Here is a 24447-nt window from a genome sequence, read left to right on the forward strand (position 1 = left end):
TTATTAGCTAATTATTTATTTGCATCACACTTCATTTTGTTAAAAAACAGTTTGACGTGGCCTAAGAGACTGTGAATACAAAAGCATTTCTAGATGAGGAAATATGGGCAAAGAGAAAATATAGGTATAAAAGTAAGATGAAACCAGAGATGTTTGTATAAATGAATGGATAACAAGACGTACTGCTCAACCTGGTTGGATATTTGCCAGCATGTCAGACAGTGGCTGAAAAAAATTATATCTGTGCTACCAGAGACAAAAACACTAATTACTATGAGAAGATTCGAGATTACTTTAAAAATACTGGACTCTTACAAAATTGCTTTTTAAATATTTATTTATGAATCCAGTGATTAGATCCAATGATGCTAACTTTAGGACAATATATTTTATGCATACTGAATGTATATTGGTACAACATGATTTAAAATGAGACCAGTTTACTGAGATAAAATTTAAGGGCATTTACCAACTTTTTACATTAATCAGTGTATCAGTCAGCTATATTATGTCTTACAGTTCATGGAAATTTTGAGAATATAGAAAAAACAATTGTGATATTATTTCTTCTTTATTTAGAAACAACTGTAGCGAGGCTAATTTTTTAAAAAGAAACGACCAGAACCTTTTGTCCACTGAATGTTACCTAGTTAACTGATCACTTTTAAAGGGTCTAGACTTAATCAAGGGATGCTGCCATTGCCCAGACGTCTTTGCTGCTCTTTTTGGAACCGCCGTTATAGTTGATAAGTTACATGTAGAAAAGATTACTCATGAACTTGCCTCACTTATATTTTCAATAGCAAAATATTATTACCAATTTGACTCACTTTCTTAATTATTGTAACTGGCTTTGAATTAATCAAACCCACCACCAAAGACCATAGATTTGCCACCAGGGCATTGCCCTTAAAGCAATTCCTAAAGAAGAGTTTAAGAAACAATTTGATCCATGGGGTAACTGGAATCATTATCTGGACTTAAGTTGAGTATAGGCTCCTTTGTGACTGATTAAGAAATATAATCACATCCTTTTGCATTTGTTAATACATTTGATATAATTCAGACACTTTAGATAATGTCTATTATATATTATGTCTGTTATAACCTGTGCATGTAGAACACAGTACTGCTGATCATTATCATTAGAAATGTGTTAGATACTTCTTCAAAAAATACGCAATGAAGGGGCCAGCCCCATGGCATAGTGGTTAAGTTTTGTGCACTCTGCTTGAGAGGCCCAGGTTCTCCCGTTCAAATCCTTGGTGCGGACCTACACCACTCGTCAGCCATGCTGTTGTGGTGACCTGCATGTAAAATACAGGAAGATTGGCACGGATGTAAGCTCAGGGCTAATCTTCCTCAAGGAAAAAGAGAGGAAGATTGGCAACAGATGTTAGCTCAGAGCTAACCTTCCTTGGTGAAAAAAAAAGAAAGAAAGAAAGAAAGAAAAAATATACAATGATGAATTATCATCACTTTTGATGTTTTTATCATTTTCCCTTTTTTAAATTTTGCCAGACATTTTTCTCCAAATTGGTTTCCTTTGAAAATGTGCTTTAAATTGTTTATCTTGATAGATGAAAAATCTAATACGGAAAACTCTAAATATCGAACAAAAATTTCTACATCTTATCCTCTAAAAATTTTGTTTTGCTTTATTTTTCTCAAAACCAGTTAACTAGTATAGCTAACTGCACATCATTCATTGCTGAAGAGGACTGGGTTTTGCATGAGGCCTTCAGGAAAGTGCTGACCGTGTCTTCAGAATGTGACGTTATTTTATGTTTTTATCACACTAAGGCAGACTGGAATCGAAGTCAAAGACTTTGGGCGCAGTTGGAGAAGTGGGGTTGCCTTTCATTCAGTCATTCATGCCATTCGACCAGAATTAGTGGATTTGGAGAAACTGAAAGGGAGATCTAACCGAGAAAATCTGGACGAGGCTTTCACAATTGCTGAAACAGAACTGGGGATCCCAAGACTACTGGATCCTGAAGGTATGTTGAGTAATTGTCAGCTCTTGTATGTCTCAACTCAGTAGGTTTGTATGTTTTCTACCCAGAAATTACAGATGACATCTGAGACTCTATTAGATGCCAGAAAACTTGAGACAAGCAGGAAGTAATAGTATCTTCCTGCACCGACTTTCTTTGGGAAAAAATTTTCCACTATTTTTGGGAGCAAAATATAGCTCTGTTGCTCCAAACAACACTTCAGCGTTGGAGACATCAGCCAGGTGAACGGTACTTACTCAATATACTTAAGGATGGAATAAAAGTTTTAGAAGTGTTTGTATGGAGGGGGTATCACAGGATAAAAGAATTACTCTATTTATATAACTCCAAAGAATATGGAAGAAATAAGAGATTGTTAGTAATCTAAGATCATATCTTAAAAACATCAGTCATTAGATACTTAGAAATGTTGAAAACCATCCAGTGTTTTGGTGTCAGTTGGGCAAACTACGCAAATGATCAACTAACATTTTTCGTTCTAATTGTTTGGCATCTTTTTGGTAAGACTATGAGTATTCAGACTTTCTGGAAATGGAGTTAACTTTTTCAGGCCTTCACAAGACAATTTTGATGGCTTTAATAAACTTTAATAAACTAAGTTGTTTGTTATATTGAAATTAAAAGGTTCAAGTGAATTTTCCAAATGTCACGGATAATTTCTTATTTGGTTTGGCAATTATGGAAATTTCTGTTAATGCATGCAGAAATGTAAATACAGCAAAGCAAGTTATTTTTAATGATGAGATCTCAGAGGGAACTTTTCTAGCTCTAAAACAGTCTTAAGTGGAGACGCTTGTGTTTCCAGGAGTAAGTTACAGAGACCCTCAGGTCCCTGGTGGGTTTCCTCTGAGGGGCAGTATGGAGACCCCTTGCCACTTTAGGAACCTGCTGTGGGCCCCCAAGACTCACTAGGATAACCAAGGCTTTCCAGCTTGTTTCTGCACACACAAAAAGCTAGTAGTATGCAATACACTTACTCAGATCAAGGAGAAAGCCACACACATAGTCCAACTCTCAACCTCAGAGGATGCATCAGAGTGGAAATATTTTCAAGAGTGAGAAAGGAGGAGGGTATAAATGGTTCTTTCATGCTTACTATACTAGAGGAGCTTAATATTTTCTTTCATGATCAGAAACAGAGGTTGCCCAAATGCAAGGCTATCCCAGATATAAGGTGATCCTGTATTCTCCTATGAGAATTTCCCTCTTAAAATGTTATTTAGCCAACGTGAATGTATAAACTTTTAGGGGTAGAGATTAGATAGACTCATATCTATTATGACAATTATTTTATGATTTAGTTACACATATATTTAAAAGTATATACTATGTTAAATGATGTATTCAATGTTGCTCTTTCCACTTTCACATTGCACGAATGTTTTACTTGTTCTTCACAGGCATCTTCCACATCAGTGATCTCGTCATTTCTAAAATCACCTTTGAGTTGTCTAAATTTCAGAATACGTTATCTTTGTTTCCTTTTAAGGTCATTTGAGTTGTAGCTCTTTTTAAATCCTACGTGAATAGTCCCTAGAAACTGTATCTCAAATCACAAGGAATGTTGCCAATTATTAGGGCAGTTTTATATTTTGATTCTGATGATTTTTGTTTGTTTTGTTTTATTTTGTCCTCTGTAGGTGCATATTTTATATTTGAAATCTCCAAAATGTGATCACTTTATTCCATTGCCGTTATAAGGGATATTTAAATGACTTTTTTTGTGCAACATTCAACACTTTTTATTTCTGTAGTCTTACCCCCATGTGTAATTATTAAATTTGTATAAATATCTTTGATTTTTACCAATTTTATTAGGTAAGCATCTATAAAGTTCAAATGACAATGATTGAAATCTTTTCAGGCTCTGTGTCTCCCTCAAAGTCCTTGGTAACAGTAATTTGAATGCTCGACAGTGGAGAGGCCATCTAAGGAATTGAACGTAATTTGTCTCCCTCTTTTCTAAAGCAAAACTTGTGGGCATATGGACAGGGTTTATCTGTATTTGGCCATATATAGTATACAAGCTATATACTCAGTTGTCATGCAGTGCTACACCTGTTAAAAGCATTTTTAACACCACCCATTCACCCCAATTCCAAAATGTACATATTAGTTGTATTTTGTTAACTAAACAGAATGTCTGAACAACTGTATAGTATCTCAGATTTCTGATCAATTAATATTGAGATTATTTAAGTGAAATTTACTAGTTTCCTAAGAGCTCTTAGTTAAAAGGTGTCATCTTTCTGACTCATAAAGTTTCCAGCATGTATCATCCAGACTACATATGTCTCCCCGCCAAAATCTCTAAATATTAATTCTATTTTTCTTCTGCATTTAGGACAGTGTCTTTTGGTATATTAGCTAGATTTCAAAGCTTGTATTTTTAAAATCTAATTAATGCTAATTCATTATTCCCATTTGGTTTGGGTTTTCCCAGATGTCGATGTGGATAAACCAGATGAGAAATCTATTATGACCTATGTAGCCCAGTTTCTGAAACAATATCCGGACATCCACAATACAGGCACCGACGGGCAAGAGACTGATGTAAGTATTTGTTTTTCTTCGAGTACTCATAGTGCACTCAATGATGGTGACTCAGATTTTTAAGCATTCTGTTTTCGAAAAATTAAATTGAAATACATTTCAATATAGAGCAACTGAGTAAAGAATAGATATTGTTAGTTGGAGAGGTGATTAGAGGAAAAGATTTCTCTGATTTGTTAGCTGAATATGTCAGGGAAAACATTATTAAGAATAAATGCTGGATATAGAATACTGGTGAATCAAAGCTGAGGAAAGACAGCAGTGTCAGGAAAGCCCATTTTAGTAATTGGAGGGTTGAGGTAATTGTATATCCATCACTTCATTTGTACATCTAGATCTTGAGGCCCCTAGTGCTGCTCAGTCTGATAAAATCTAATTTTGACTTTTAGATTTTATTACATAAATTGCTACTCACAGCAAACATACGAAAGTAGGGCAAACTTGTAAAAGTTATCATTTTTCACTTTGGTTAGATTTTTCAGCCTTTCAATCATTTAAATGACATTTACGTTTTTCATACTGTTCGAATGACATACATTTATTGTCATAAATAAAGAAAAACAAAAATTGGAAGAAAGAAAGAGAAAATTATCTTTATTTGACCTTCTAGAGAGAACCTATCCCAGAAGAAAAAATTAATATGTTTGTGTGAGTTCCCATTTTTCTATGTATATGTAAACACATATAATATTTTAACAAAAACACGATCAGAATATACATACAATTTTATAATTTTCTTTTTCCACTATACTCTACCAAACTCTTTCCATATCATTCTCTCCAGGTCATCATATAGAGGTACAGTAACTTATTTCTCCAATTAGTGACTTCATAAAAGGATTAAGCAAAACAGTCACTTGTGTTTCCTACGTCGCTTGGATGAAGTTAATCTGTCATTTCACAGAGCTACATTAGTTTTTTAAAAATTGTAGTTTCAGAAAACCTTTATTATTCCTTGCCAGGATTCATGCACAAATGTTGACCCTCAGAGTAAGTCATCTACCGTTAGCAAAGTAAATGTTTCTATGAAGCACCACAGAAGGCGAAAGCAAAGACTCTCTGGGCCCATCCTAGCATAGATTGTGGCGTGTGCTTGGAAGTCATCTGGAGTTTTCTGGGGCTTGAGAAGATAATTGAGCATTCATGTTGCTGTGTGCATAAGACATTCTATAAGTACGCATATTAGACTTATCCCATAAGCATAGAAAAAATTCACTTTCCATCTAATTTTCATATCTAAAGTCCTTGTATTATCCATTTGAATGGTTTCTGAGTTTGTACCACTTTAATTTCTCTGACATTCATCATCTCTCCAGATGAGTAAATTCTGTGGCTAGAAATATCTGAGAAACAAAAGGAGAAGCTTTCGTTAATGCTCATGAGCATGAATTTAATGCAAAACCCTTAGAGATTTGAACACACACTCCTGACATAAGCTTGTTCATATACTTTACTAAAGAGGCTCTATTATTAAGAGATTAATCTCATTATCCAGAAAATAAATTCGGACGGTTCTTTTAAAAAATTCCCTCTATCTCTTCCCACAAAAGAGAATGTATATGATTTCTTCGGGGTTATTTCAAAAATTAATTTTAAGGAAAATGTATTCTAAGCTTTGCCCTTTTTTCTTTTAACGTGCGTTTGTAAGATAGGGCATAAGCATCTAAGAATGAATGTTTTGAATGAGAGAAAAAGAACTGTATACTTTTTTTAATGATTTAGGCCTTATATTTGCTTAATACAGCTAAATGGCCACTTAATTCTAGCGAACCTTAGGATTTTATAGACTATACGCATCAGGACTGTTGATGCCATCACCTCAAAATATTCAGCATTTGTCTACTCAGGTCTTAGTAGATAGTACTTTTAATTCATTTTTAAAAATCTTGGCATCAACATATCTACCAGGCTTCTATTTTTTGGTGTATTTGATTTCTATGTCCCCTTTTTGAGTTGACTTAAATTGGATATTTTATAAATACCATTTTAAATCTAACTTTCTTACTAGAAATAGATATTGCTGTGCCTTTCTTGCTTCAGCCAATAGAACTGATGAAGAAACCTTTTCCCTAAAAGTATTCCTTGGATAATTAGCATTCAATCATAAATAAATAAAATAGGCCTATTGGCTCATCTCTCTCCCCTATTAAACTTTCGGTTATTTATTCACTCATTCTTTCTCACATTTCAACAAATATTCTTGACTGCTTTTAGAAGCACAGCATGGTCTTAAATATCATAGAGATACAGAGATGCACATTATGAGTGTATTTATAGAGAAAAAACGTGAATCCATATACCTCTTCTTTACGTCATTCTCCTTTTAAAGTGTTTAGTATTCCAAGACATGTTTATAAAACATAAATATTGCCAAAAATTAAAACAAAAATGTCAGATGCCAGAATACTATGTTTCCTTATTGGATTCAAACATTTTGATACTTTCAAAAGTTATGCAAACATATACCCTTAAAATTACTGTCCGTTTATCTATAGACAGATGCCTCTCTATTGTTTTTTTCTTGTTTCCTATATAAATTTGTCCCTAATTTATATTCTCTTTGTATATATTATCTTTCCGTATTGTTAGGAAATAATTCCAGGTTTCCCATCTTTTGCAAATTCTATCCAAAATTTTAAGGTAAGATTTAAGTAATCTTGAATGAGTGACCTCTTTCAAACATCCTGCATTCCACAGTTTGTTAGCTATTCCTTTGCATGTGTTGTCTCTATAGAAATTTTCTTTTAGTACCTTAATTCTGTTATTTCCTTTTCCTTTCTAATAGAACAAATAACATGTCTTATTAAATGTTAGTTACAGTCTCAGACACTCATGGACTTTCCCACTAATCTTTAATTGTAAGTTAGCATCAATTAATTTCTTTTTAGTAACACTTAACAGCACTAATGAAAGGAAGAATTTACAATAACAATGTTTGATTTCTTTATATGTGAATGAGTAATAAAAATAAAGTTAAAGTTTTGTTTTTATATTTTAAAATATTAAGCAGGAAGTAATTAACGGAAAAAGGTAAGTATTCAGTTAGCTTGTAACCTTGAGTTTCATCGCATCTCTTTTGCTCAATGTTGTCTCACGTGGTTTAGCGAAGTTCATGACGCAGTTAAGTGCTCAAAAAATATATGTGGAATTAATGATTATGAATTCTTTCCCATCTTCAAATTATTTCGTACTTCAGTTTCTCCATATTTTCTTATATTTCATCTAGGCTTGAGGTTAAGGATCTATCAACACAGTAGACTTTATGCCAACGTTGGAATAAAAAGTTAGAAGTAACCAGTTTTATGTCAAATGTTAAATTAATTTTTATTTCATGTTCCATGAAGCATGAGTTTATGTATATATAAACATGCTACAAAACATATAAATGAGTCCGGGCGCATATTTGAGTGACAGAGAGAGAGAAAGTGAGGGAAAGAGAGAGAAAGAGAAAGGAGAAAGAATAGTGAGAATGAGTTTAGGTGGTCCTCTAAGGCAAGTAGAGACCCAATTTGTGAATGCACGTGAAGGTGACCAACTGAAGTAAAGCCACTAAACTAAACGGGTCCTGGGGATCTAAATATTGTTTTGTACTTCATTTTCCTTTTAAAAAGGAGAATGTTGAGTGTATAAATAGCTACATCTTTCTTACCTTATTGAAGTTTTCTTAACAGTTTCCCACCACTAGAAAAAGGCATTTACTAGATGGACTCTCATAAAGTTGTTGTAAGAACATAATTGTTTTCTCTCAGATGACTTTGTGAAATAATTTCAGTTGACGAGAAACAGGTAATGACATGCCTGTCCTTGGAGGTTCACAGGGATGTCCCATGCTCACTGAGGTCATGTAGTGGTCACATTGACCTCTGGTACCTTGGTGGTAGACTGTGAGCTTTTTGTTCCTCTGAGCTCATAAGAATGCGTCATTAGTGCTTTTATGGGTGTGAAAGTCAATCAGTAATAAAACATATGCCTTGATCACATTCACATGTTCATTCAGAAGAGAACATCATGGGATGAGCAGAAGCTTTGAGTCTTGGGCTCCTGTTCCATTCCTTTCTTTAATTAACTGTTACCAATCAATCATTTATTCCACAATTACGTATTGAGTGATGCTCGGTGCCAGACACTGTGTTAGGCTGGAGAAAAAGATACGTAAAGAATTTGTAATGGAGGAGAAAAGAGACAATTAAGCGGAGAATGCAATCTAGTGCATTTTGGCTGGATATTTGAGCTCAGGTTGTTATAGGATCATAGAGCAGTGTTCTCAAAATGCTATCCATAGACCAGCAGCAGCAGATTCACCTGGAAAATTGTTAGAAATACAAATTCTCAGCCGTTACCCCAGATCCACAGGGCCAGAAAGCCTGAGGATGGCACCCAGCAATCTGTGTTTTCACAAGACTTCTAGGTGATTCTGGTGCACACTGAATTATGAGAACCACTGGTATGGAAGAGAGACCCCTAACCCAGACTTCTAGGTCACAAAAGGTTTCTAGAGAAGATTGTGTCTCAGCTGAGCTCTGAAGAAGGCATTATCCAGGGGAAGAGGTTCCAGGCAGAAGAGGGTTGCCTTTGCAAGACCAGAAAGTGGGAGAGGGTGTGAATCCTGTGCCAATCTCTGTACTAGATGTGTTACACAGATTATCTCTAATTCTCCCCCAAACCAGGAAAAGGGTGTGTGATGACTGCTCAGATGATGGTACAACAGTAGAGAGGCTGCAATGCCCAAAGTCACAGAACTAATACGTGCCAGAATCAGAGTCTGGAACCCTCTTTACCTGCCTCCATAGCCAGCACCCTTTCTCCTCCGCCCCTTCACGTGTCAACAGACAGTTGTTTTATCTGTGTCACAGCGTTGTGGGCATCAAGTGAGATGCGGTGGTTGAAAGCTATTTGTAAAAGCCAAAAAATCATGTGAAATATGTTTATCATTACTTTGACATTCTTACCAGATAAGAAATCTTGATGAAAAATTAGGATATTTTCACTAAATCAATGCTAGAATGGTTCTTGTTATTATTTGTGGAAACAGATATGTAAATCTCCAATTTTTTTTCATTTTTGAGTTGTAGGTGACAGACAGCCTGGAGACATTCATTCAGCAGATAATTTGGCTAATATCTTACAGGTGGTATTTTGCCAGGGTCTCGCAATACCATCTTGAACAAGATGAATGTTTCCAGTTCATGTGGATCTTATGTTGTAATACTGACTGGTCTTTTTAAAAGATTATGTACACACATAGCCCAATGTTACTGTGATGGTAACTCCTTGAATTCAGTCAAAAGTAATCTTATCCAGAATAGCCTTCTGAGTTACCAATGGCCTTGGATTAAGAAGCTACTGAAGGCCTGTTTCTACTCCCATTCAATTGCTTTTTCTGAGATTTTTGCACTTACATCATTCTTGAGCACATTTTCTTTTCTTAATTAAACTAACATTTCTTGAGAAAAAAGTAGAGGTAGGTAATTTCAGTATTCAGCAAGATAATTAAGATATTTTCCTAAAATTAACTTTTGCTTCTTTCTCTCCAAAAGGGATAATGGCAAGGGGAGGGAAATTTTTTCAGGGACAATTGAAATTTATTAAATATGAAGTCTATTCGACGATCAATCAGGTATTAATTAGAAATTAAATAAACACACAGTTACTAATACAATTTTAATGTTTGCTGCTTTCTAGAGAGATGACAGGCTAATTTTGAAGGAAACAAAAGTTTGGATAGAACAATTTGAAAGAGATTTGACAAGGGCACAGATGACAGAATCAAATTTGCAGGATAAATATCAGGTAATGTATGGAATAGAGATTTCAGTTTTCAAAATAAGATTCATATACGTCATTTAGCCTACGTTTAATCTTTCAAATGAAATTAATTAGAAAGGTCTTTAAGGAAATAATATATATTATCTTAATTCTGCATGTAACTTAATTGTATTTCTATGTAAATAGGTAGTTTTATTTTTCAAATTTGATACATTTATATACTGTAATATGATTGCCATGTGATAATTAGTACCTTTGTTATGTTTTATGATTATCATTTATTTTTACTGATTGGAATAATTAAGTTCTAGTCTTTTAGCAAGTTTGATGTTTATAATACAATATTGTTGTCTATATTCACAATACTGTGCATTAAATCTCTAAGGCTTATTTATTACTCATTGCAAGTTTGTCCCCTTAAACAGCGTCTGTCCTATCCCCCACTCCCTATCACCTGGTAATCACCATTTTACTCTCTGATTTTATTAGTTTGGTTTTTTAGATTCCACATATAGGTGCTATCACACAATATTTGTCTTTCTTTGTCTGACATCTCGTTTAGCATAATGTCCTCAAGGTTCATCCGTGTTGTCACAAATGGCAGGATGTCCTTCTTTCTCATGGCTGAATAATATTCTAATATATATGTAATATATATATACCACATCTTCTTTATCCACTCATCCGTTAATGAGCACTTAGATTGTTCCCATATCTTGGCTATTGTGAATGATGCTGCAATAAACATGGCAGTGCTTACATTTCTTCAATATTCTGTTTTCATGTCCTTGGGTATATACCCAGAAGTGGAATCAATAGTTTTAAATTGTGTGTATCCATACTGTATATTAAGCTCTGAAGCTTCATGGCTTTTCCAGAACTCAGAGTCTTGTTGATGACCCAGAACAAAAAAACATCTAGTCATTGTTTTTGTAGACTTATGATCTTGTAGATGCCACATAACAAAAAATTCCACCAAAAAATGACTTCAATGCCAAATTGAAAATTACTGTAGAATAAGCCCAATTTACTGAAGGATCGCAACATGAATATTTGGAGTGGGCCCGTTAATGGGATCACTTTTTCCTGTGACCTGCCTAGTTCAACACTATTGCGCTCAGGTTGAGGCCAAGGATGTTGTTGTTATTGTTCCCCCAGTGTCATTACACTTTCATTAATTGAATTTCTGCGTCCAATTTGCACTTCCAAGAGACAAAGTCTTATAATAGATTTTCCCATTAAATTGTGATTTATTCTGTGCAGCGGTCACATTTTCCCCCCATTTAAAGACGCATTACATTTTAGTGGCAAAATGATAATATATTCTAGTCTACATTATATTTCACTCTTTTTGCTACAAAAAAAAAGAGTACAATGATGTGAGAGATTCAACACAGCAAACAATAGAAGACAACTATTGCATTAGTGTGTGATTTTATATAATCATATCAATAAAATGTGCCTCAATTTAGATGGATGAGGCCATCAATATTATATTTGATGAACTTGGCAAAGCAATCAATATGTGCTTATATGTATGTACTTTTTGCTTTGAAACTCAGTGTAATCCTCTTTCCCCAAAATGCAACTTTCTAGAATGAGCTCCATTAGAAAAATTTTAAATCAGTAAATTGAGAATAGAAATTCAAGAACAGAGTGAATATACTTATCTGGCCCATTAGTGAGTTTTAGTTTTAGCATAAATTGTAAAAAAATACATTGCAAGCTATCAAGTTACCTTTATAGTATAGATGTTATTTTATAAGAGAGAACCGAAGACTAGAAAAGTACAAAACAGAAACACTCTTTTCAGGCCAAAGGTGATCACTACTCTTAAAATAGGGTTAGAGACCATCTGAAATCTGAATCGAGGGGGCGTTTTCTTTTGTCCGTAGGTTTGTTATGTCATCAGCATTTTCTCTCAATTTCTACTTATCAATTGATACTGTGTTTTCCAGTTTTTCTATGCATAGAATTCTGTGGGATAAAACTGAAGATTGATTTTGTGTCTTGGTATTTTTTAATTACATTAAGTTAGAGGGAATGGAAGGTAACTGGAGTAAAATATTTATTTATTCACCATCTCCCCCCAGTGTTCTTCATGTGAATTTACGTGTTTATTTATTCTATGACTTAGAAATTCCTTTAGTGTTATCTGTCAGATTCTGTACAGCCATTCTCATGTTCTTTAATATAACTCCCCATTTTATTGGGATTTTCAATTCACTTTGGACTTGGAGTCACAACTGAGGATGTTAATTTAATATAAAATGTAAAACTTTAGTTAAAATAAGTACTTTCTTAGGTTCGTTTTAGACTTACAGTTAAGTCTACCTGTTACAAATTTATGCTAACCATACTGTGACAAAAGAAATTATGTCTTACTTAATATTTTAATGCCATAAAATTAAAGCAAAGGACTATTATGTAAATGAGATCCCTTAAGTAAACCTCTCTATACAGACTTAAACGCAAATTTAGATATCTTTAATTCAGCATTATTTTGAAATATGCCATTTCTATTTATAAATTGTTTGGTACTTTGAGGTAAAGCAACCATTTTGATTATTAGCGTAGATTTATATTCCTGTTTACTGTTATTTCCTGATGAACATGGACTGGCACATAGATTATTTAACTGGAAATGAGAAATCCTAGGCCTTAGCCCTGCCTCTCCTACTTGTCCTCTGGGCTTCCTATGGTAATAATAATAGTGTGTGTCTACGTGGTAGTGTTACAGAGAGAGCCAGAGGAGATCATGTGTAGAAAGGACTTAGCAAGGGGCCAAGCTCGTTGTCAGGGCTTCATGAATGGTATCTGCTATTAGTGTCATGACTGTCATTACTATTATCAACAACATATATTGAATGCTATCCAAATATAAAAAATTGTCATTTAGGAAATGTGGTTTCCTTTGCTTTTGCTTTTTTTGACTCATGGCCATGTTGTTGCTGATTTTCCTTTTAGTCATTTAAGCACTTCAGAGTTCAATATGAAATAAAAAGGAAACAGATTGAACATTTAATACAACCATTACATAGAGATGGTAAATTGTCACTTGACCAAGCGTTGGTAAAACAGTCCTGGGACAGAGTGTCCTCCAGGGTAAGTTCTCCCGTGATGAATTTCACTAGGGCTCACGTAATTTAGTCAAGAATATTTTCCATCATCTTTTTCTACACAGTGATGTTGTAGAGGGTCCTCCTGCATCTGTCTGAGGTGGGAAAGGCTTACATCTGGGAGAATCTTTGCCCTCTTGTCGAGTTTTCCTTTAAGTTGGTAGAAGTGCTTGATTAACAACTCTTTTCCTGATTTGCTTATCCTGCACGTAATATCACCCTTGACCAGATGATACATTGAAATCCTGAAAGACCATCTGGGTCTCACTTTATACAACTTAATTCTGGCTTGTTTGGAAGAAGTGACTCTCCCAAAAATGGAGCCCCAGAACTTTTCTGTATTTCATAACTAGGTTTCATCAACAGTTAATAATTTTCCTGTACCCACATTCATTTTTATATTCTTTAAGCACATCTTCTTATCTGGTATTTCAGGAACCTGACGGGAAACTGCTTGGTAACATGCATATTAATATTTTGCAAACTTAAAGACCAAGCTTTCAAAATCTCTGAAATTTCTTTCACTAATGGGAATATTTGCCTTGTACTTACCCCATTTTCATCATTTTGATAATCTGTTTTTCCCCGTAAACTCTGTTAAAGAATAGGTTAGTTTCCAAGCACCTCAACCCATCCCACCTGATGTTCCAATAAGCAAGGAAATAGTGCTTGAGAATTGGGTAAAGTGGGAGAAACAGAAAGATAGTTAGAGAACCATATTATTACAGAAAGAATCCTGAGTAGTCGTCTTCCTCCAGAAATGTCTAGATGACCCTAATTTTTCTGGACCTGTTGTCATCGTGTGGGAGGTTTTAAAGCATACACATTAGCTGGTATATAACTGCTGCATCCTGGAGCATGTCAACATGCCCAGTCCTTTCCCTTTGAGCAAAAAAAAGCCACACCTAAAATTACCGAATTCTTTATAATATTCCCATAAGAAGACAATTGTTTAAGTTTCCAATAATATCCTTCTATGTCTAAGATATGTTTTATTTCATCAAAATTTGCTTGTAACTATAATTTCCTCCCCACCCCCAAAACCTCTAAGTCAGAACATAGATATTTGCTTACTTGATATTTATTAAATTAGCCTGAAATCATTAACTTAAAGACTTATGTAGGCTTTCAAATCGTTTGGGGAAATTTTAAGAACTGTCTTCTGTATTAGAGATATTTTGCTTTCCTACTTTTGTATTCCAGCTCTTTGATTGGCATATTCAGCTTGATAAATCTCTTCCTGCACCTCTGGGTACCATAGGAGCCTGGTTATACAGAGCAGAGCTGGCTCTGAGAGAGGAGATAACCATTCAGCAGGTCCATGAGGAAACGGCCAACACAATACAACGCAAACGTGAGCAACACAAGGTAAGAATTCTGACTAGGAAACCTCCCAGCATAACAGTCCTCATGTGGTCTGGAGATGCGGCCTATTTAGATAGGGGACTCCCAGGCCTCCATCCACACAGATTCAGAGATGTCACACCTTCTTAGAAGTTCTAAAATTTGTACTTCCCGCTCCCATACTTGTTAACGATGGTCCCAGGAGATTTACTTCCTGAGGTATTTTCCAATAGCTCTGTGATATTTTTTCATCTGCTGTTATCTTTGTTATTTCTGCTGCTAGTGGTTGTTTTTCAAAAGATAAGCCTACACGCAATATATGTTTACGTAATGGGAATAGTCGTTGGCCCCAGACCTCATCCTTGCCTTCATTCTCAAAGGAAGGCGGGCCAAGGGGCCAAGATCTTATGTCCTAGTGCTATGGGACTGGAGGAGGCATGGTTTTAGGAAGTGGTGGTATTAGGGGTGAGATTAGTCATTTGTGACTTTTTAAAACTTACTGCACGGTCAGTTGTGCATAGTATAAGTTCTAATTTACTTCCTCTTTGTGTTTTGTGATAGTACAGACCTAATTAAAAATGCTGTTTCATTAACATCACAGTAAAGCAATCGTGTATTGTGCGATTGAATTTGTGTACCCCGTTTGCTGTGTCACGGTGGGGTTCATTGCATATGTGGGAAACAAACTGGCAAGCAGAGATGGCTACTTCTGACCACATATGGGCAGTTTATAGCTCATCTGTATTTTCTGCCAAATTATTGAGTTTTTTAAACTACTTCTGCAAGAAAACAGAGTGTTGTATATTCTAGACTAGATTATAAGGCAAATTCATGACAGATTTTGTTTCATGCCCCCCTGGGACCTTAGTTTTGGAACTAGAGATATAGACTTATAGAGGTTCCAGTTCATGTCATTTCAGCTCCTGGCCCTTTCAGCTCAACTGATACAACCCCAGACCAGCTCATCAAACGGGACGGATGCAACAAGACTTTGTGATCCTAGACAATCAATCAGAGTCCCTCCTCCATTTATTCTTGGCCCTTCCTCAGTTATGATCAGTAACTTTAGATCTTTTAGTTTTGCTGATTATGTGTTAGCCTCTCCCCTCCCTACCACCATCAACACACATAAAACACACACAGAACTCCCTAGAATCTGCCTCTCAGATGAGGGCGTGGCTTTGGAATCCGCTCCATCTGTGGAGACACACACACATAAAATCTGGGCCAGCTTGGCTATCCTTTTAGTTCAGTGAAGATGGGGGAAGTTGTAAGGGAGCCAGAGTTCAAGCTCATAAGAGATCAAGTCATAGGAATTTTTCTGGAGTTGAACTAGGTTAAGGCTTCTCAGAGGCACAGAAAAGACTGGGCCATATCCATTTTGAGATTCCCAGTATATTAAAAATACAGAAAAATGCTAAAACAAAGGTACACAAATAACACCAGTTTAACAAATTAGCATCCAACACAAATACCATAAAATAATTTTTCTTCATGTAAAACATAACAGTTGAAACAATTTTAACTGGTATGAATATTTCATACAAAAGAAGTCGCCTTAAGTTTAAAATCAAATGTAGAATGTATATTGATTGTGGGTTAGATGTGTTAATTCAGCAAATATGAACAGAGGGCCTAGTATGTGCCAGTTTTTGGCACCAGGAAAACTGGTAAAGGTGCTTCCAAATCTAGAGAAAGCAATAGGATTAGGCCTTGACAACCTCTTAGTCATTTGTCACTTTTTTAAGCTTTACTGCATTGCACGGTCAGTTAGGCAATTGTGTTTGAGAAACAGCATGTGATTATCAAGGCCCAGAAGGGCCTTGATCCCTTGAGAGAGAGACCCTGTGCCAACCGCCAGGTGTGTAGACAGAAGCATCTCTGCCAAAGTGTAGGAAACAACCACAAACACCAGAAATGGAGTGGAGCAGGGAGAGGACACGAGTGGGAGAAGATGGTTATCTGAGACTGAAAACCAGAATGGACTAGACTAGAGAGAAAGTTGAGGAATATAATAAAGAGACAACAGCAAGGAGGGAGAGGCAGGTGGGGGCTAAGACCAGGTCCAAGGCAAATCTCCGGAGTGACCTTTTTACCAAGGTAAGAACTTGTACTAGGCCTGGGCACAGGTAATTAAAGCAGTGGGGCCATAAAAGAATGTAACTCAATGATCAGATTACTTCTCATTCATTCAAAATGTATTGATTAAGTGCCTATAATAAGCTAAGCCAGTCCTGGTGGTCTAGTGATTAAGATTCAATGCTCTCAGCACTGTAGCCCGGGCTTCATTTCCCAGTAAGGGAACCACACAGGCCGACTGTTGTTGTTATACTGTGGCAGCTGTGTGTTGCTGTGATGCTGAAAGCTATGCCACCAGGATTTCACATACAAGCAGGGTCGCCCATGGTAGACAGGTTTCGGCAGAGCTTCCAGACTAAGACAGACTAGGAAAAGGGACCTGGACACCCACTTCCAAAAACATTGTTCTTGAAAACTCTGTGAATAGCAGCGAAGTATTGTCTGATAGAACTCCGGAAGTGAGAGGATGGGGCAAAAAGACCGAGCAGGGCTCTGCTCTGCTATCTACAGAGTCACTACGAGACAGAATTGATGCCAGGAAACTAATAACAAATAATAAGCTAAGCTTTTATGACGTGAGAAATTTGAATCATGGTTAAGAGAACTAAAATTTTAGGTTTCCTCAATAGCAAAAAACTCAGCCCATCAATTTGGTATCATTACCCTGCTCTGGTATATTGAGCTCACTTGGAAATGAAATAAATTGAAAAAGCACAATATAGGACTCATCAATGCATAAGCAAGAATGTTTGAGAATATTATCGCCCTATCCCAGTCTAAAAGTAATTATGTCTCTTGCCATGGAAACTTATACATGCTATCAAGATCTGGTAATCTTGGTTTTCTGCATTCTTCACATCTTTTTTTTTTAATATACCATATGATAGTCATGCGTTACTTAATACATAATCAGTATTTGAAAATTGGATTCACATAATTTTCTTTTTGAGGAGGAGGATTGGCCCTGAGCTAACATCTGTTGCCAATCTTCCTCTTTTTGCTCGAGGAAGATTGTTGCTGAGCTAATATCTGTGCCAGTCTTCCTCCACTTTATGTGGGATGCCACCAAAATGTGGCTTGACGAGTGGTGCTAGGTCCACACCTGGGATCCAAAACTGCAAACCCTGGGCTGCTGAAGCGGAGAGCACAAAGTTAACGACTGTGCCACCGGACCGGCCCCAGATTCAGATAATTTTTAAAATACGTTTTTCGAGAAGTTCACTTTATGAATGGTTCTGCCAAAGTTTTTTATTTTTTTAGTTACTTTGCATGTTGTAGGGATGAAGATATTTCTTCTGAAAAGCACATTCCACCTCTATTACCTTTTCTATTTTCCAGATACCCTCATACTCAGTTATCTAGAAAGATATCAACAATGGCCATGGCTAATTATAATGGAGTAGTTAGCCATGTTTTAGTGTTGAGTGCTTAATTTTGCTAAGCCCTTGACATGCAGGCTATGAGATAAGTATTATTATCCTCATTTTTCAGATGAGTTAACTTTAGGCAGAGAGAGGTCAAGTGCCTCGCCCAAGGTCACATAGCTGATAATCCAGGTTGTTTTAAGCACTAAGCTTAAAATGTGCCCACAAAGATGTTGCATATAATACACATAGAATGATTAAACTCACTGGTTTTTATTAGTACTATTGCTTTGGCAAAGTAAGGCTTTCAGTTTTAAGGAATCATGAGAATAACCATCCGACTCTTCCACCATCCTGGCTCTTCCATCCTTACTGTGGTTACGAACCCTACCTAGATCACTTCCCTCCTTTCTTGAGGATTTTATTTCCTGGATGACAATGCATGCCACAATTCTTAATAACTTCAGTAACCCATAGATGGTCCTTCCGATATCCTGGCCTCTCAGTTTCTTGACCTTCTTTGTCCCAGTGATCCTGTCCTACACTCTACCCGAGTCTCTCACTGCATAGACATAGTCTAGAACTTGCCATCCCCAGTAACTGAAACCCCCACGTGATCTCTTTCTCAAGCATCTCACTGTCCAACCAAGCTTGTCCCAATTCCATGTCTTCATCCCCTCTGTGCCCTATAATTCATTGATCCTACTGATTGCCTTTTTCCTGTCTCACATCATCTTCACGTCATCACTTTCCTGTATACTCTGTTTAAATTCAATGCTCAGTCATTAAAAGTCACCCCTTGTATTCATTTTAATCACCTTGCCCAGGTCTCACTTTGTCCTACTCTCCTGGTTAAAATACAGCCCTGGGTATAGCCAACTTTCTGCCTAGTTCCTGCCCACGCACATGCAGCTGACTGTGGCTGGAGAAAAACACACCCCCAGACACGATGACTAACCCAAGTGGGTCCCTAATGCTCCCTGGCACTCTGAAGGCATTTTCTGACTCCAATCCCTCTCCATTTCTGGGACAACTATTTCATACCTTGTCTCTTCAAACCTTCCACACTTCCTCCCCCATCCTTACTCTTAGCCGATGACACTGCTTCCTATTTCTCTGAGAAAATAGAAGCAATCAAAAAAGAATTTCCGAAAGCTCCCACGACAACATCAACCCACCTACATGCATCTGTGCCCGAATACTCCGTCTTCACTTCTGTTACTATGGATGAACCATCTGTGTTCCGAGCAACCTCTCCATGTGTGCACTAGATTGCATCTTCCCTGCTCTTCTCCAAGAAACAATTCCTGTAGTCCTTGCCATCTTTATTTTTTCTCTTTCTCTGTGGATTGTTCTCATCCACATAAAGTATGCTGGTATTTCTCTCATCTTAAAAATGTCTCTTTCTTAATCCTGCTTCCCCTTCTAGCTACTGTCCGTTTTTCCTCCTTCCTTTTACAGCGGGGCTCTTTGAAAGAGTTTCCTAAGCTCTCGTTTTGGTTTCAAATTCTCCAGCCAGCCCTGATGGCCTAGTGGTTAAAGTTTGGTGCTCTCACCGCTGCAGTGGCTCAGGTTTGGTTCCCGGGTGCAGAACCACACCACTCGTCTATCAGTTGCCATGCAGTGGGGGCAGCTCACACAGAAGAACTAGAAGGACTTACAACTAGAATATACAACCATGTACTGGGGCTTTGGGGAGGGCAAAATAAAAAAGAGAGAGAGAGAAGAAGATTGGCAACAGATGTTATCTCAGGGTGAATCTCTCCCAGCACACACAAAAAAATCTCTCCTCCCATTTCTTCTAGAACCCATTCCAGTGAGGTTTTCTCTTGCCATGCTATCCATGTCAGATTCACCAGGGTGCTCCTTGTTCCTCCCTCAATGGTCATTTCTCAGTCCTCATCCTACCTCGCCTATCGGAGGCATTTTACATAGTTATTCTTTCATCCTTGAAATACTTTCTTCACTTGGTTTCCTATTTTTTTCTACTCCTCTGGCTATGATTTTCTAGACCTTCTTAGTCTTTCTATAAATATTTATTGAGCACTTTCTATATGCAAAGTGATGTTCTAGGCATTTGTCAAACACGCATAAACAAGACAGACAAAAATCCCTACACTTACGTAACTTGCTTTCTAATGGGAGGAGGCAGATAAGAAATAATAAACGTAATAAATAAATAAATTTTATATTAGGTTAAAAGTTAAAAGAACAGGAAGTATTAGATGGTCTTGCAATTTTAAGTAAGGAAGTCAGTGACACCTTGATGAAAAGATGACGTCGAACAGGCAAGCACATTCCCACCTCCAGGCCTTTGTTCTTGTCGTCCTTCTGGAATATTCTCTCCACTCGGCCTGAAACATTCTCCTACTGATATTCCCCTTAAATTCTCCCTCATCTCCTTTGGGCCTTTACAGAAAGGGTGCCTCTTAGTTAACCTTTTCTTGGCCACTCCTTTGAAATTAGAACTCTCTTACCCTTTTCCTTGTTCAATGTTTCTCTGTAGCATTTATCTTTGCCTCAATTGCTGTTTTAATTATTTATCTTATTTATTGTTGATTTCCTGCAGGGCAAGGATTATTGTTTGTTTTTTCGCTTTTGTATTCTGAGCCCCTAAAATGGTTTCAGAAATATTCAGGCTTTCAATATTGCTAATTGGTACATTCTAGGAATTTGTCCATTTGACTAAGTTTTCAAAAGTCTTGACATAAAATTGTTCCAAATATTCTCTTATACATTTTAGTAATCTTTTATTTGCCTGTAGTTAAGCCCCTATTTTTTCCCAATATTGTTTCTTTGCACATTCTCATTTTCCTTAATTGCACTTTTGATTTTCTCTGTCATATCCTAACTATTTTTTCCCATTGATTTTCTTGCCAGAGGACTGACAGTGTCACTCTTAACAGTATCATTCTAATGGTTATGTGAAAATAGACTGGGTTAGGGATCGCGGTAGGAACCAGGGAACCATTTCAATAATCCAAGTAAAATGCCTTGAACCTGGGTGGTAGTTGTAGAGATGGTGAGAAATGGTCAGATTCTGAATATATTTTGAATGCAGGGCAAAGAGAATTTTCAGCATTAGATATTGACTGTGAAGGAGGGGGAGTCATACATGACTCTATGATTTTTGGACCGAGCAACTGGAAAAATGGAGTTTCCCTCAATTAAGATGGAGAGACAATGAAGTAGATTTGAGAGGAAAGATCAGGAGGTCAGTTTGGGGCATAGTAAGTATAAGACCTTTTCGCACCCAAGTGAACATGTGGAGTAGATGGTAGGAGATAAGAGACAGGAGCTCAGGAGCGAGGTATAGCATGGAGACTCATAGTAAGAATCATTGGCATAATGAGGGATGTTTAAAGCTTTGAGAGTAGAGAAATGAAATAAGGAAGTGTTTGAGAAGAGAAAAGGATCAAGAACTGAGTCCCGAGGGAATCCAATTTTAAGAGATCAAAATGTAAGATGAACCAGCCAAAAAGCATAAGAAAGAGCAGCCTTGAGACAGGAGGGACTCCAGCAACCATGTAGTCTTAGCAGCCAAGGGAACCATGTACAAGGAGAGAATATTTTCGTTAAAATGGCCACAGCAATCCTTTTACAATGCAGATCAGTTCATTTCACCCCTCTGCCCCAAACGGCCCCCTGTCTTCCATCTACTCAAAATAAACACAGAGAATTCTTCCAAAGGCCCATGAGGCCCACAGATCTGCCTCCCCCTCCCTCCTCTTTCCTCCCTTCCCTCCAACCTGCTATTGCGATTGTTCCCTTCGTTCCATTTCAGTCACTGAGAGAGGCATGTTGACAACTCCCACAGCCAGGTGGATTTGTCAGTTTCTCCCTGTAGTTCTGTCAGTTTTTGCTTTATATATTTTGAGGCTTACTAAGTACATTCAAGTTCAGAATTAATATATCTTTTAGTAAATTGAAAGTTTCATCATTAAGCAGTTAATAACTTGTAACAATTTCTGTTCTTAAATTGATTTTGTCTGACGTTAATAACACTTACACTGTCTTTCTTTGATAAGTATTTGCCTGGCATGTTGTTTTCCATTCTGCTGATTTCAACCTATCCATGTTCTTAAAGTTTAAGTGTATCTCTTGTAAAAAGCAGACGGTTCTATTTTATTTGTCTGATCTGACCATCTCTGCCTCCTAACTAGTGAATTTATATTCCTTTCACATTTAGTTATAATTAGTGATAGACTTGAATTTGTTTCTACCATCTGACTCTTTGCTTTCTATTTGTACTACTTTTCTTTTTTTTCCTACTTTCTTGCTATTTCTAAGTGGATGGAGGGGTTTTTGTTTGTTTATTTGCTTGCTTGTTTTTCTTATTCCATGGTTGTCCTTCTACTGGTTTGAAAGTTATAAACTCCAGTTTATAGTGTGATTGCCCTTGAAATGATGCCACAGATACTTAACAAAGTTGAAAGCTAATCAGCATCTTGACCTCTTCTTAATCAGTTTAAGCAATTAAGAACACTTTAACCAGATCATTCTCTTTCTAACTTACAAGCTCTTGTTGTCAAGTATTAAATTACTTACATTTTCCTAATGCTATAAATTTGTTGTTTTTGCTGATTCTCACTCATGGTGGCCTGTTTCCCGTGCTTGGTAATCTTTGACTTCCTCCTTTTGTATTTGCATTTGCTACCAACCAGGCCCACATCAGCCCTCTTTGAGGGTTCTGGCTAAATGTAGGAGTCTCAGTTTTGGTGTTCTCACTTTATTCAAGTTCCAAGACACAGTCTCCTGCAGCTATGGGATAAATATTTGCCTGGGACAGTCAGCTTTTTAATTTTGTTTTTGCTTACAGATCTGTGATCCAGTTTTGGGTCATGTTTTACTGAGAATGGCAGACCTAAAATATTTCACTTACTTCCTATGAATTAAAATCAGGTGCTGTGTTCATCATTGGCTGTTTTATAGTGAGATGGCCTCTCAGGGGACCCAGTAACATCACTCAAGTTGTAGTGCTTTTATCATATGTTTGAAAATGTTTTTGCTTGTTTTAATATCTTGTCAAGATTTTTTCAATGAACTAGATGCCGAAAACTACAATAGGGAAATCTTCTTAGGAGGCAATTGGACATTTGGGTATTCCAATACAGTCACAACCCCCCACCCATACTTTAACATATAGTCATGCACAACGTATTAGAGCTGAGCATTGTGGTGGCTCCAAGTTTGCCCTGTAGTCAATTGGGTGGGGGGTCTCAGCCAAGATCATAAGCCATAGAAATGTGTCTAGATGTTAATAGAAAACGTAGACAGTGACTAAGATACTCAAAGTCAATACCTGCTCTAAGACAGTCCTCTGTCCTCTGCATCTGCTCTTGGCAGCTCAGAGTGCACTGTCTCTGAGCAAGAGTGATTTTTGAATATCTGTCGTTACCTATTGACACCAACCAGGTCAAAATGTGATAATAGCAAAACATATCAGGATAGAAATAGATTGGCTCTGGATTTTTTGACAATGTAGAAATTAAAGTCCCAAAAATTTGACTGATATGAACAAACACATACAGCTTTACCATTTCAATTTATATATGAAAGCCTTCATTTTTTCCCTTCCCTCAAGTGTCTTTCTTATGGTTTTGGCTTTTTTTTTTTTTTTTTTTTTGCTTCTTTCTCCAATTAATCCACTAAATCTTGGTGTGAGGGAAACAATGTCAATTTTAATGTATCATTCTGTTGGGCTAATGTGTCTTACTTTTTAGTAAGTGTCAAACTTGAGTATTTGTTCTGCTATTAAGAAACAAACTAAGCTCTAGAAAATATGGTATGAATCCCCTCTCTCCTCTCTCTTTCTTTGTTTTTATGTGAGAAATTCGCTAGGAACTTTGAAATACCTGTAAGTCTTTATATAAATAAGTCTGTTGACCTAAAAAACTCAGAAAACAAGGGAGATTCAAATTAATCTAAATAAATTACTCAAATTTGGGGATTTCTTTACAATCTACAAAGAATATTTAAAAACATCCCATTTAATCTTCCCACTGTGATATATGGGACATTTCCTGTGCTTGGTTGAAATCTTCAAACCGTAAGGATATTTTCATAACATATTGTAATACAGTTGACTTACTTTAGATGGCAAGCAAATATCACTTTATGACAGCCTACATGCATTCAGAATAAAATAACAATAGAGAGTCTAATATTCTTTACCATTAAAGGGTTAAATTAGTTGTGCTTAGT

At 36.6% G+C, this 24447-nt stretch overlaps 1 protein-coding gene across 40 annotated transcripts in view; it reads left to right on the top strand.

The window, feature by feature from the left end:
* SYNE1 (spectrin repeat containing nuclear envelope protein 1) overlaps positions 1-24447 on the top strand; it is a 442051-nt gene that overhangs the window by 107586 nt on the left and 310018 nt on the right. For 36 of the 40 annotated variants that reach the window (XM_023632822.2, XM_070256124.1, XM_023632821.2 and 33 more), the window contains 6 exons: positions 1804-2000; positions 4462-4571; positions 7161-7211; positions 10254-10361; positions 13305-13442; positions 14660-14824. In XM_023632822.2, coding sequence (XP_023488590.1) covers positions 1804-2000; positions 4462-4571; positions 7161-7211; positions 10254-10361; positions 13305-13442; positions 14660-14824 — 769 coding nt within the window. The remainder of the gene's footprint in view (positions 1-1803; positions 2001-4461; positions 4572-7160; positions 7212-10253; positions 10362-13304; positions 13443-14659; positions 14825-24447) is intronic. The other 4 variants (XM_070256132.1, XM_070256133.1, XM_070256125.1 and 1 more) reach the window with 1 other exon arrangement.

Source organism: Equus caballus, chromosome 31 (assembly GCF_041296265.1).
Source record: "Equus caballus isolate H_3958 breed thoroughbred chromosome 31, TB-T2T, whole genome shotgun sequence".
Taxonomy (NCBI): Eukaryota; Metazoa; Chordata; class Mammalia; order Perissodactyla; family Equidae; genus Equus; species Equus caballus.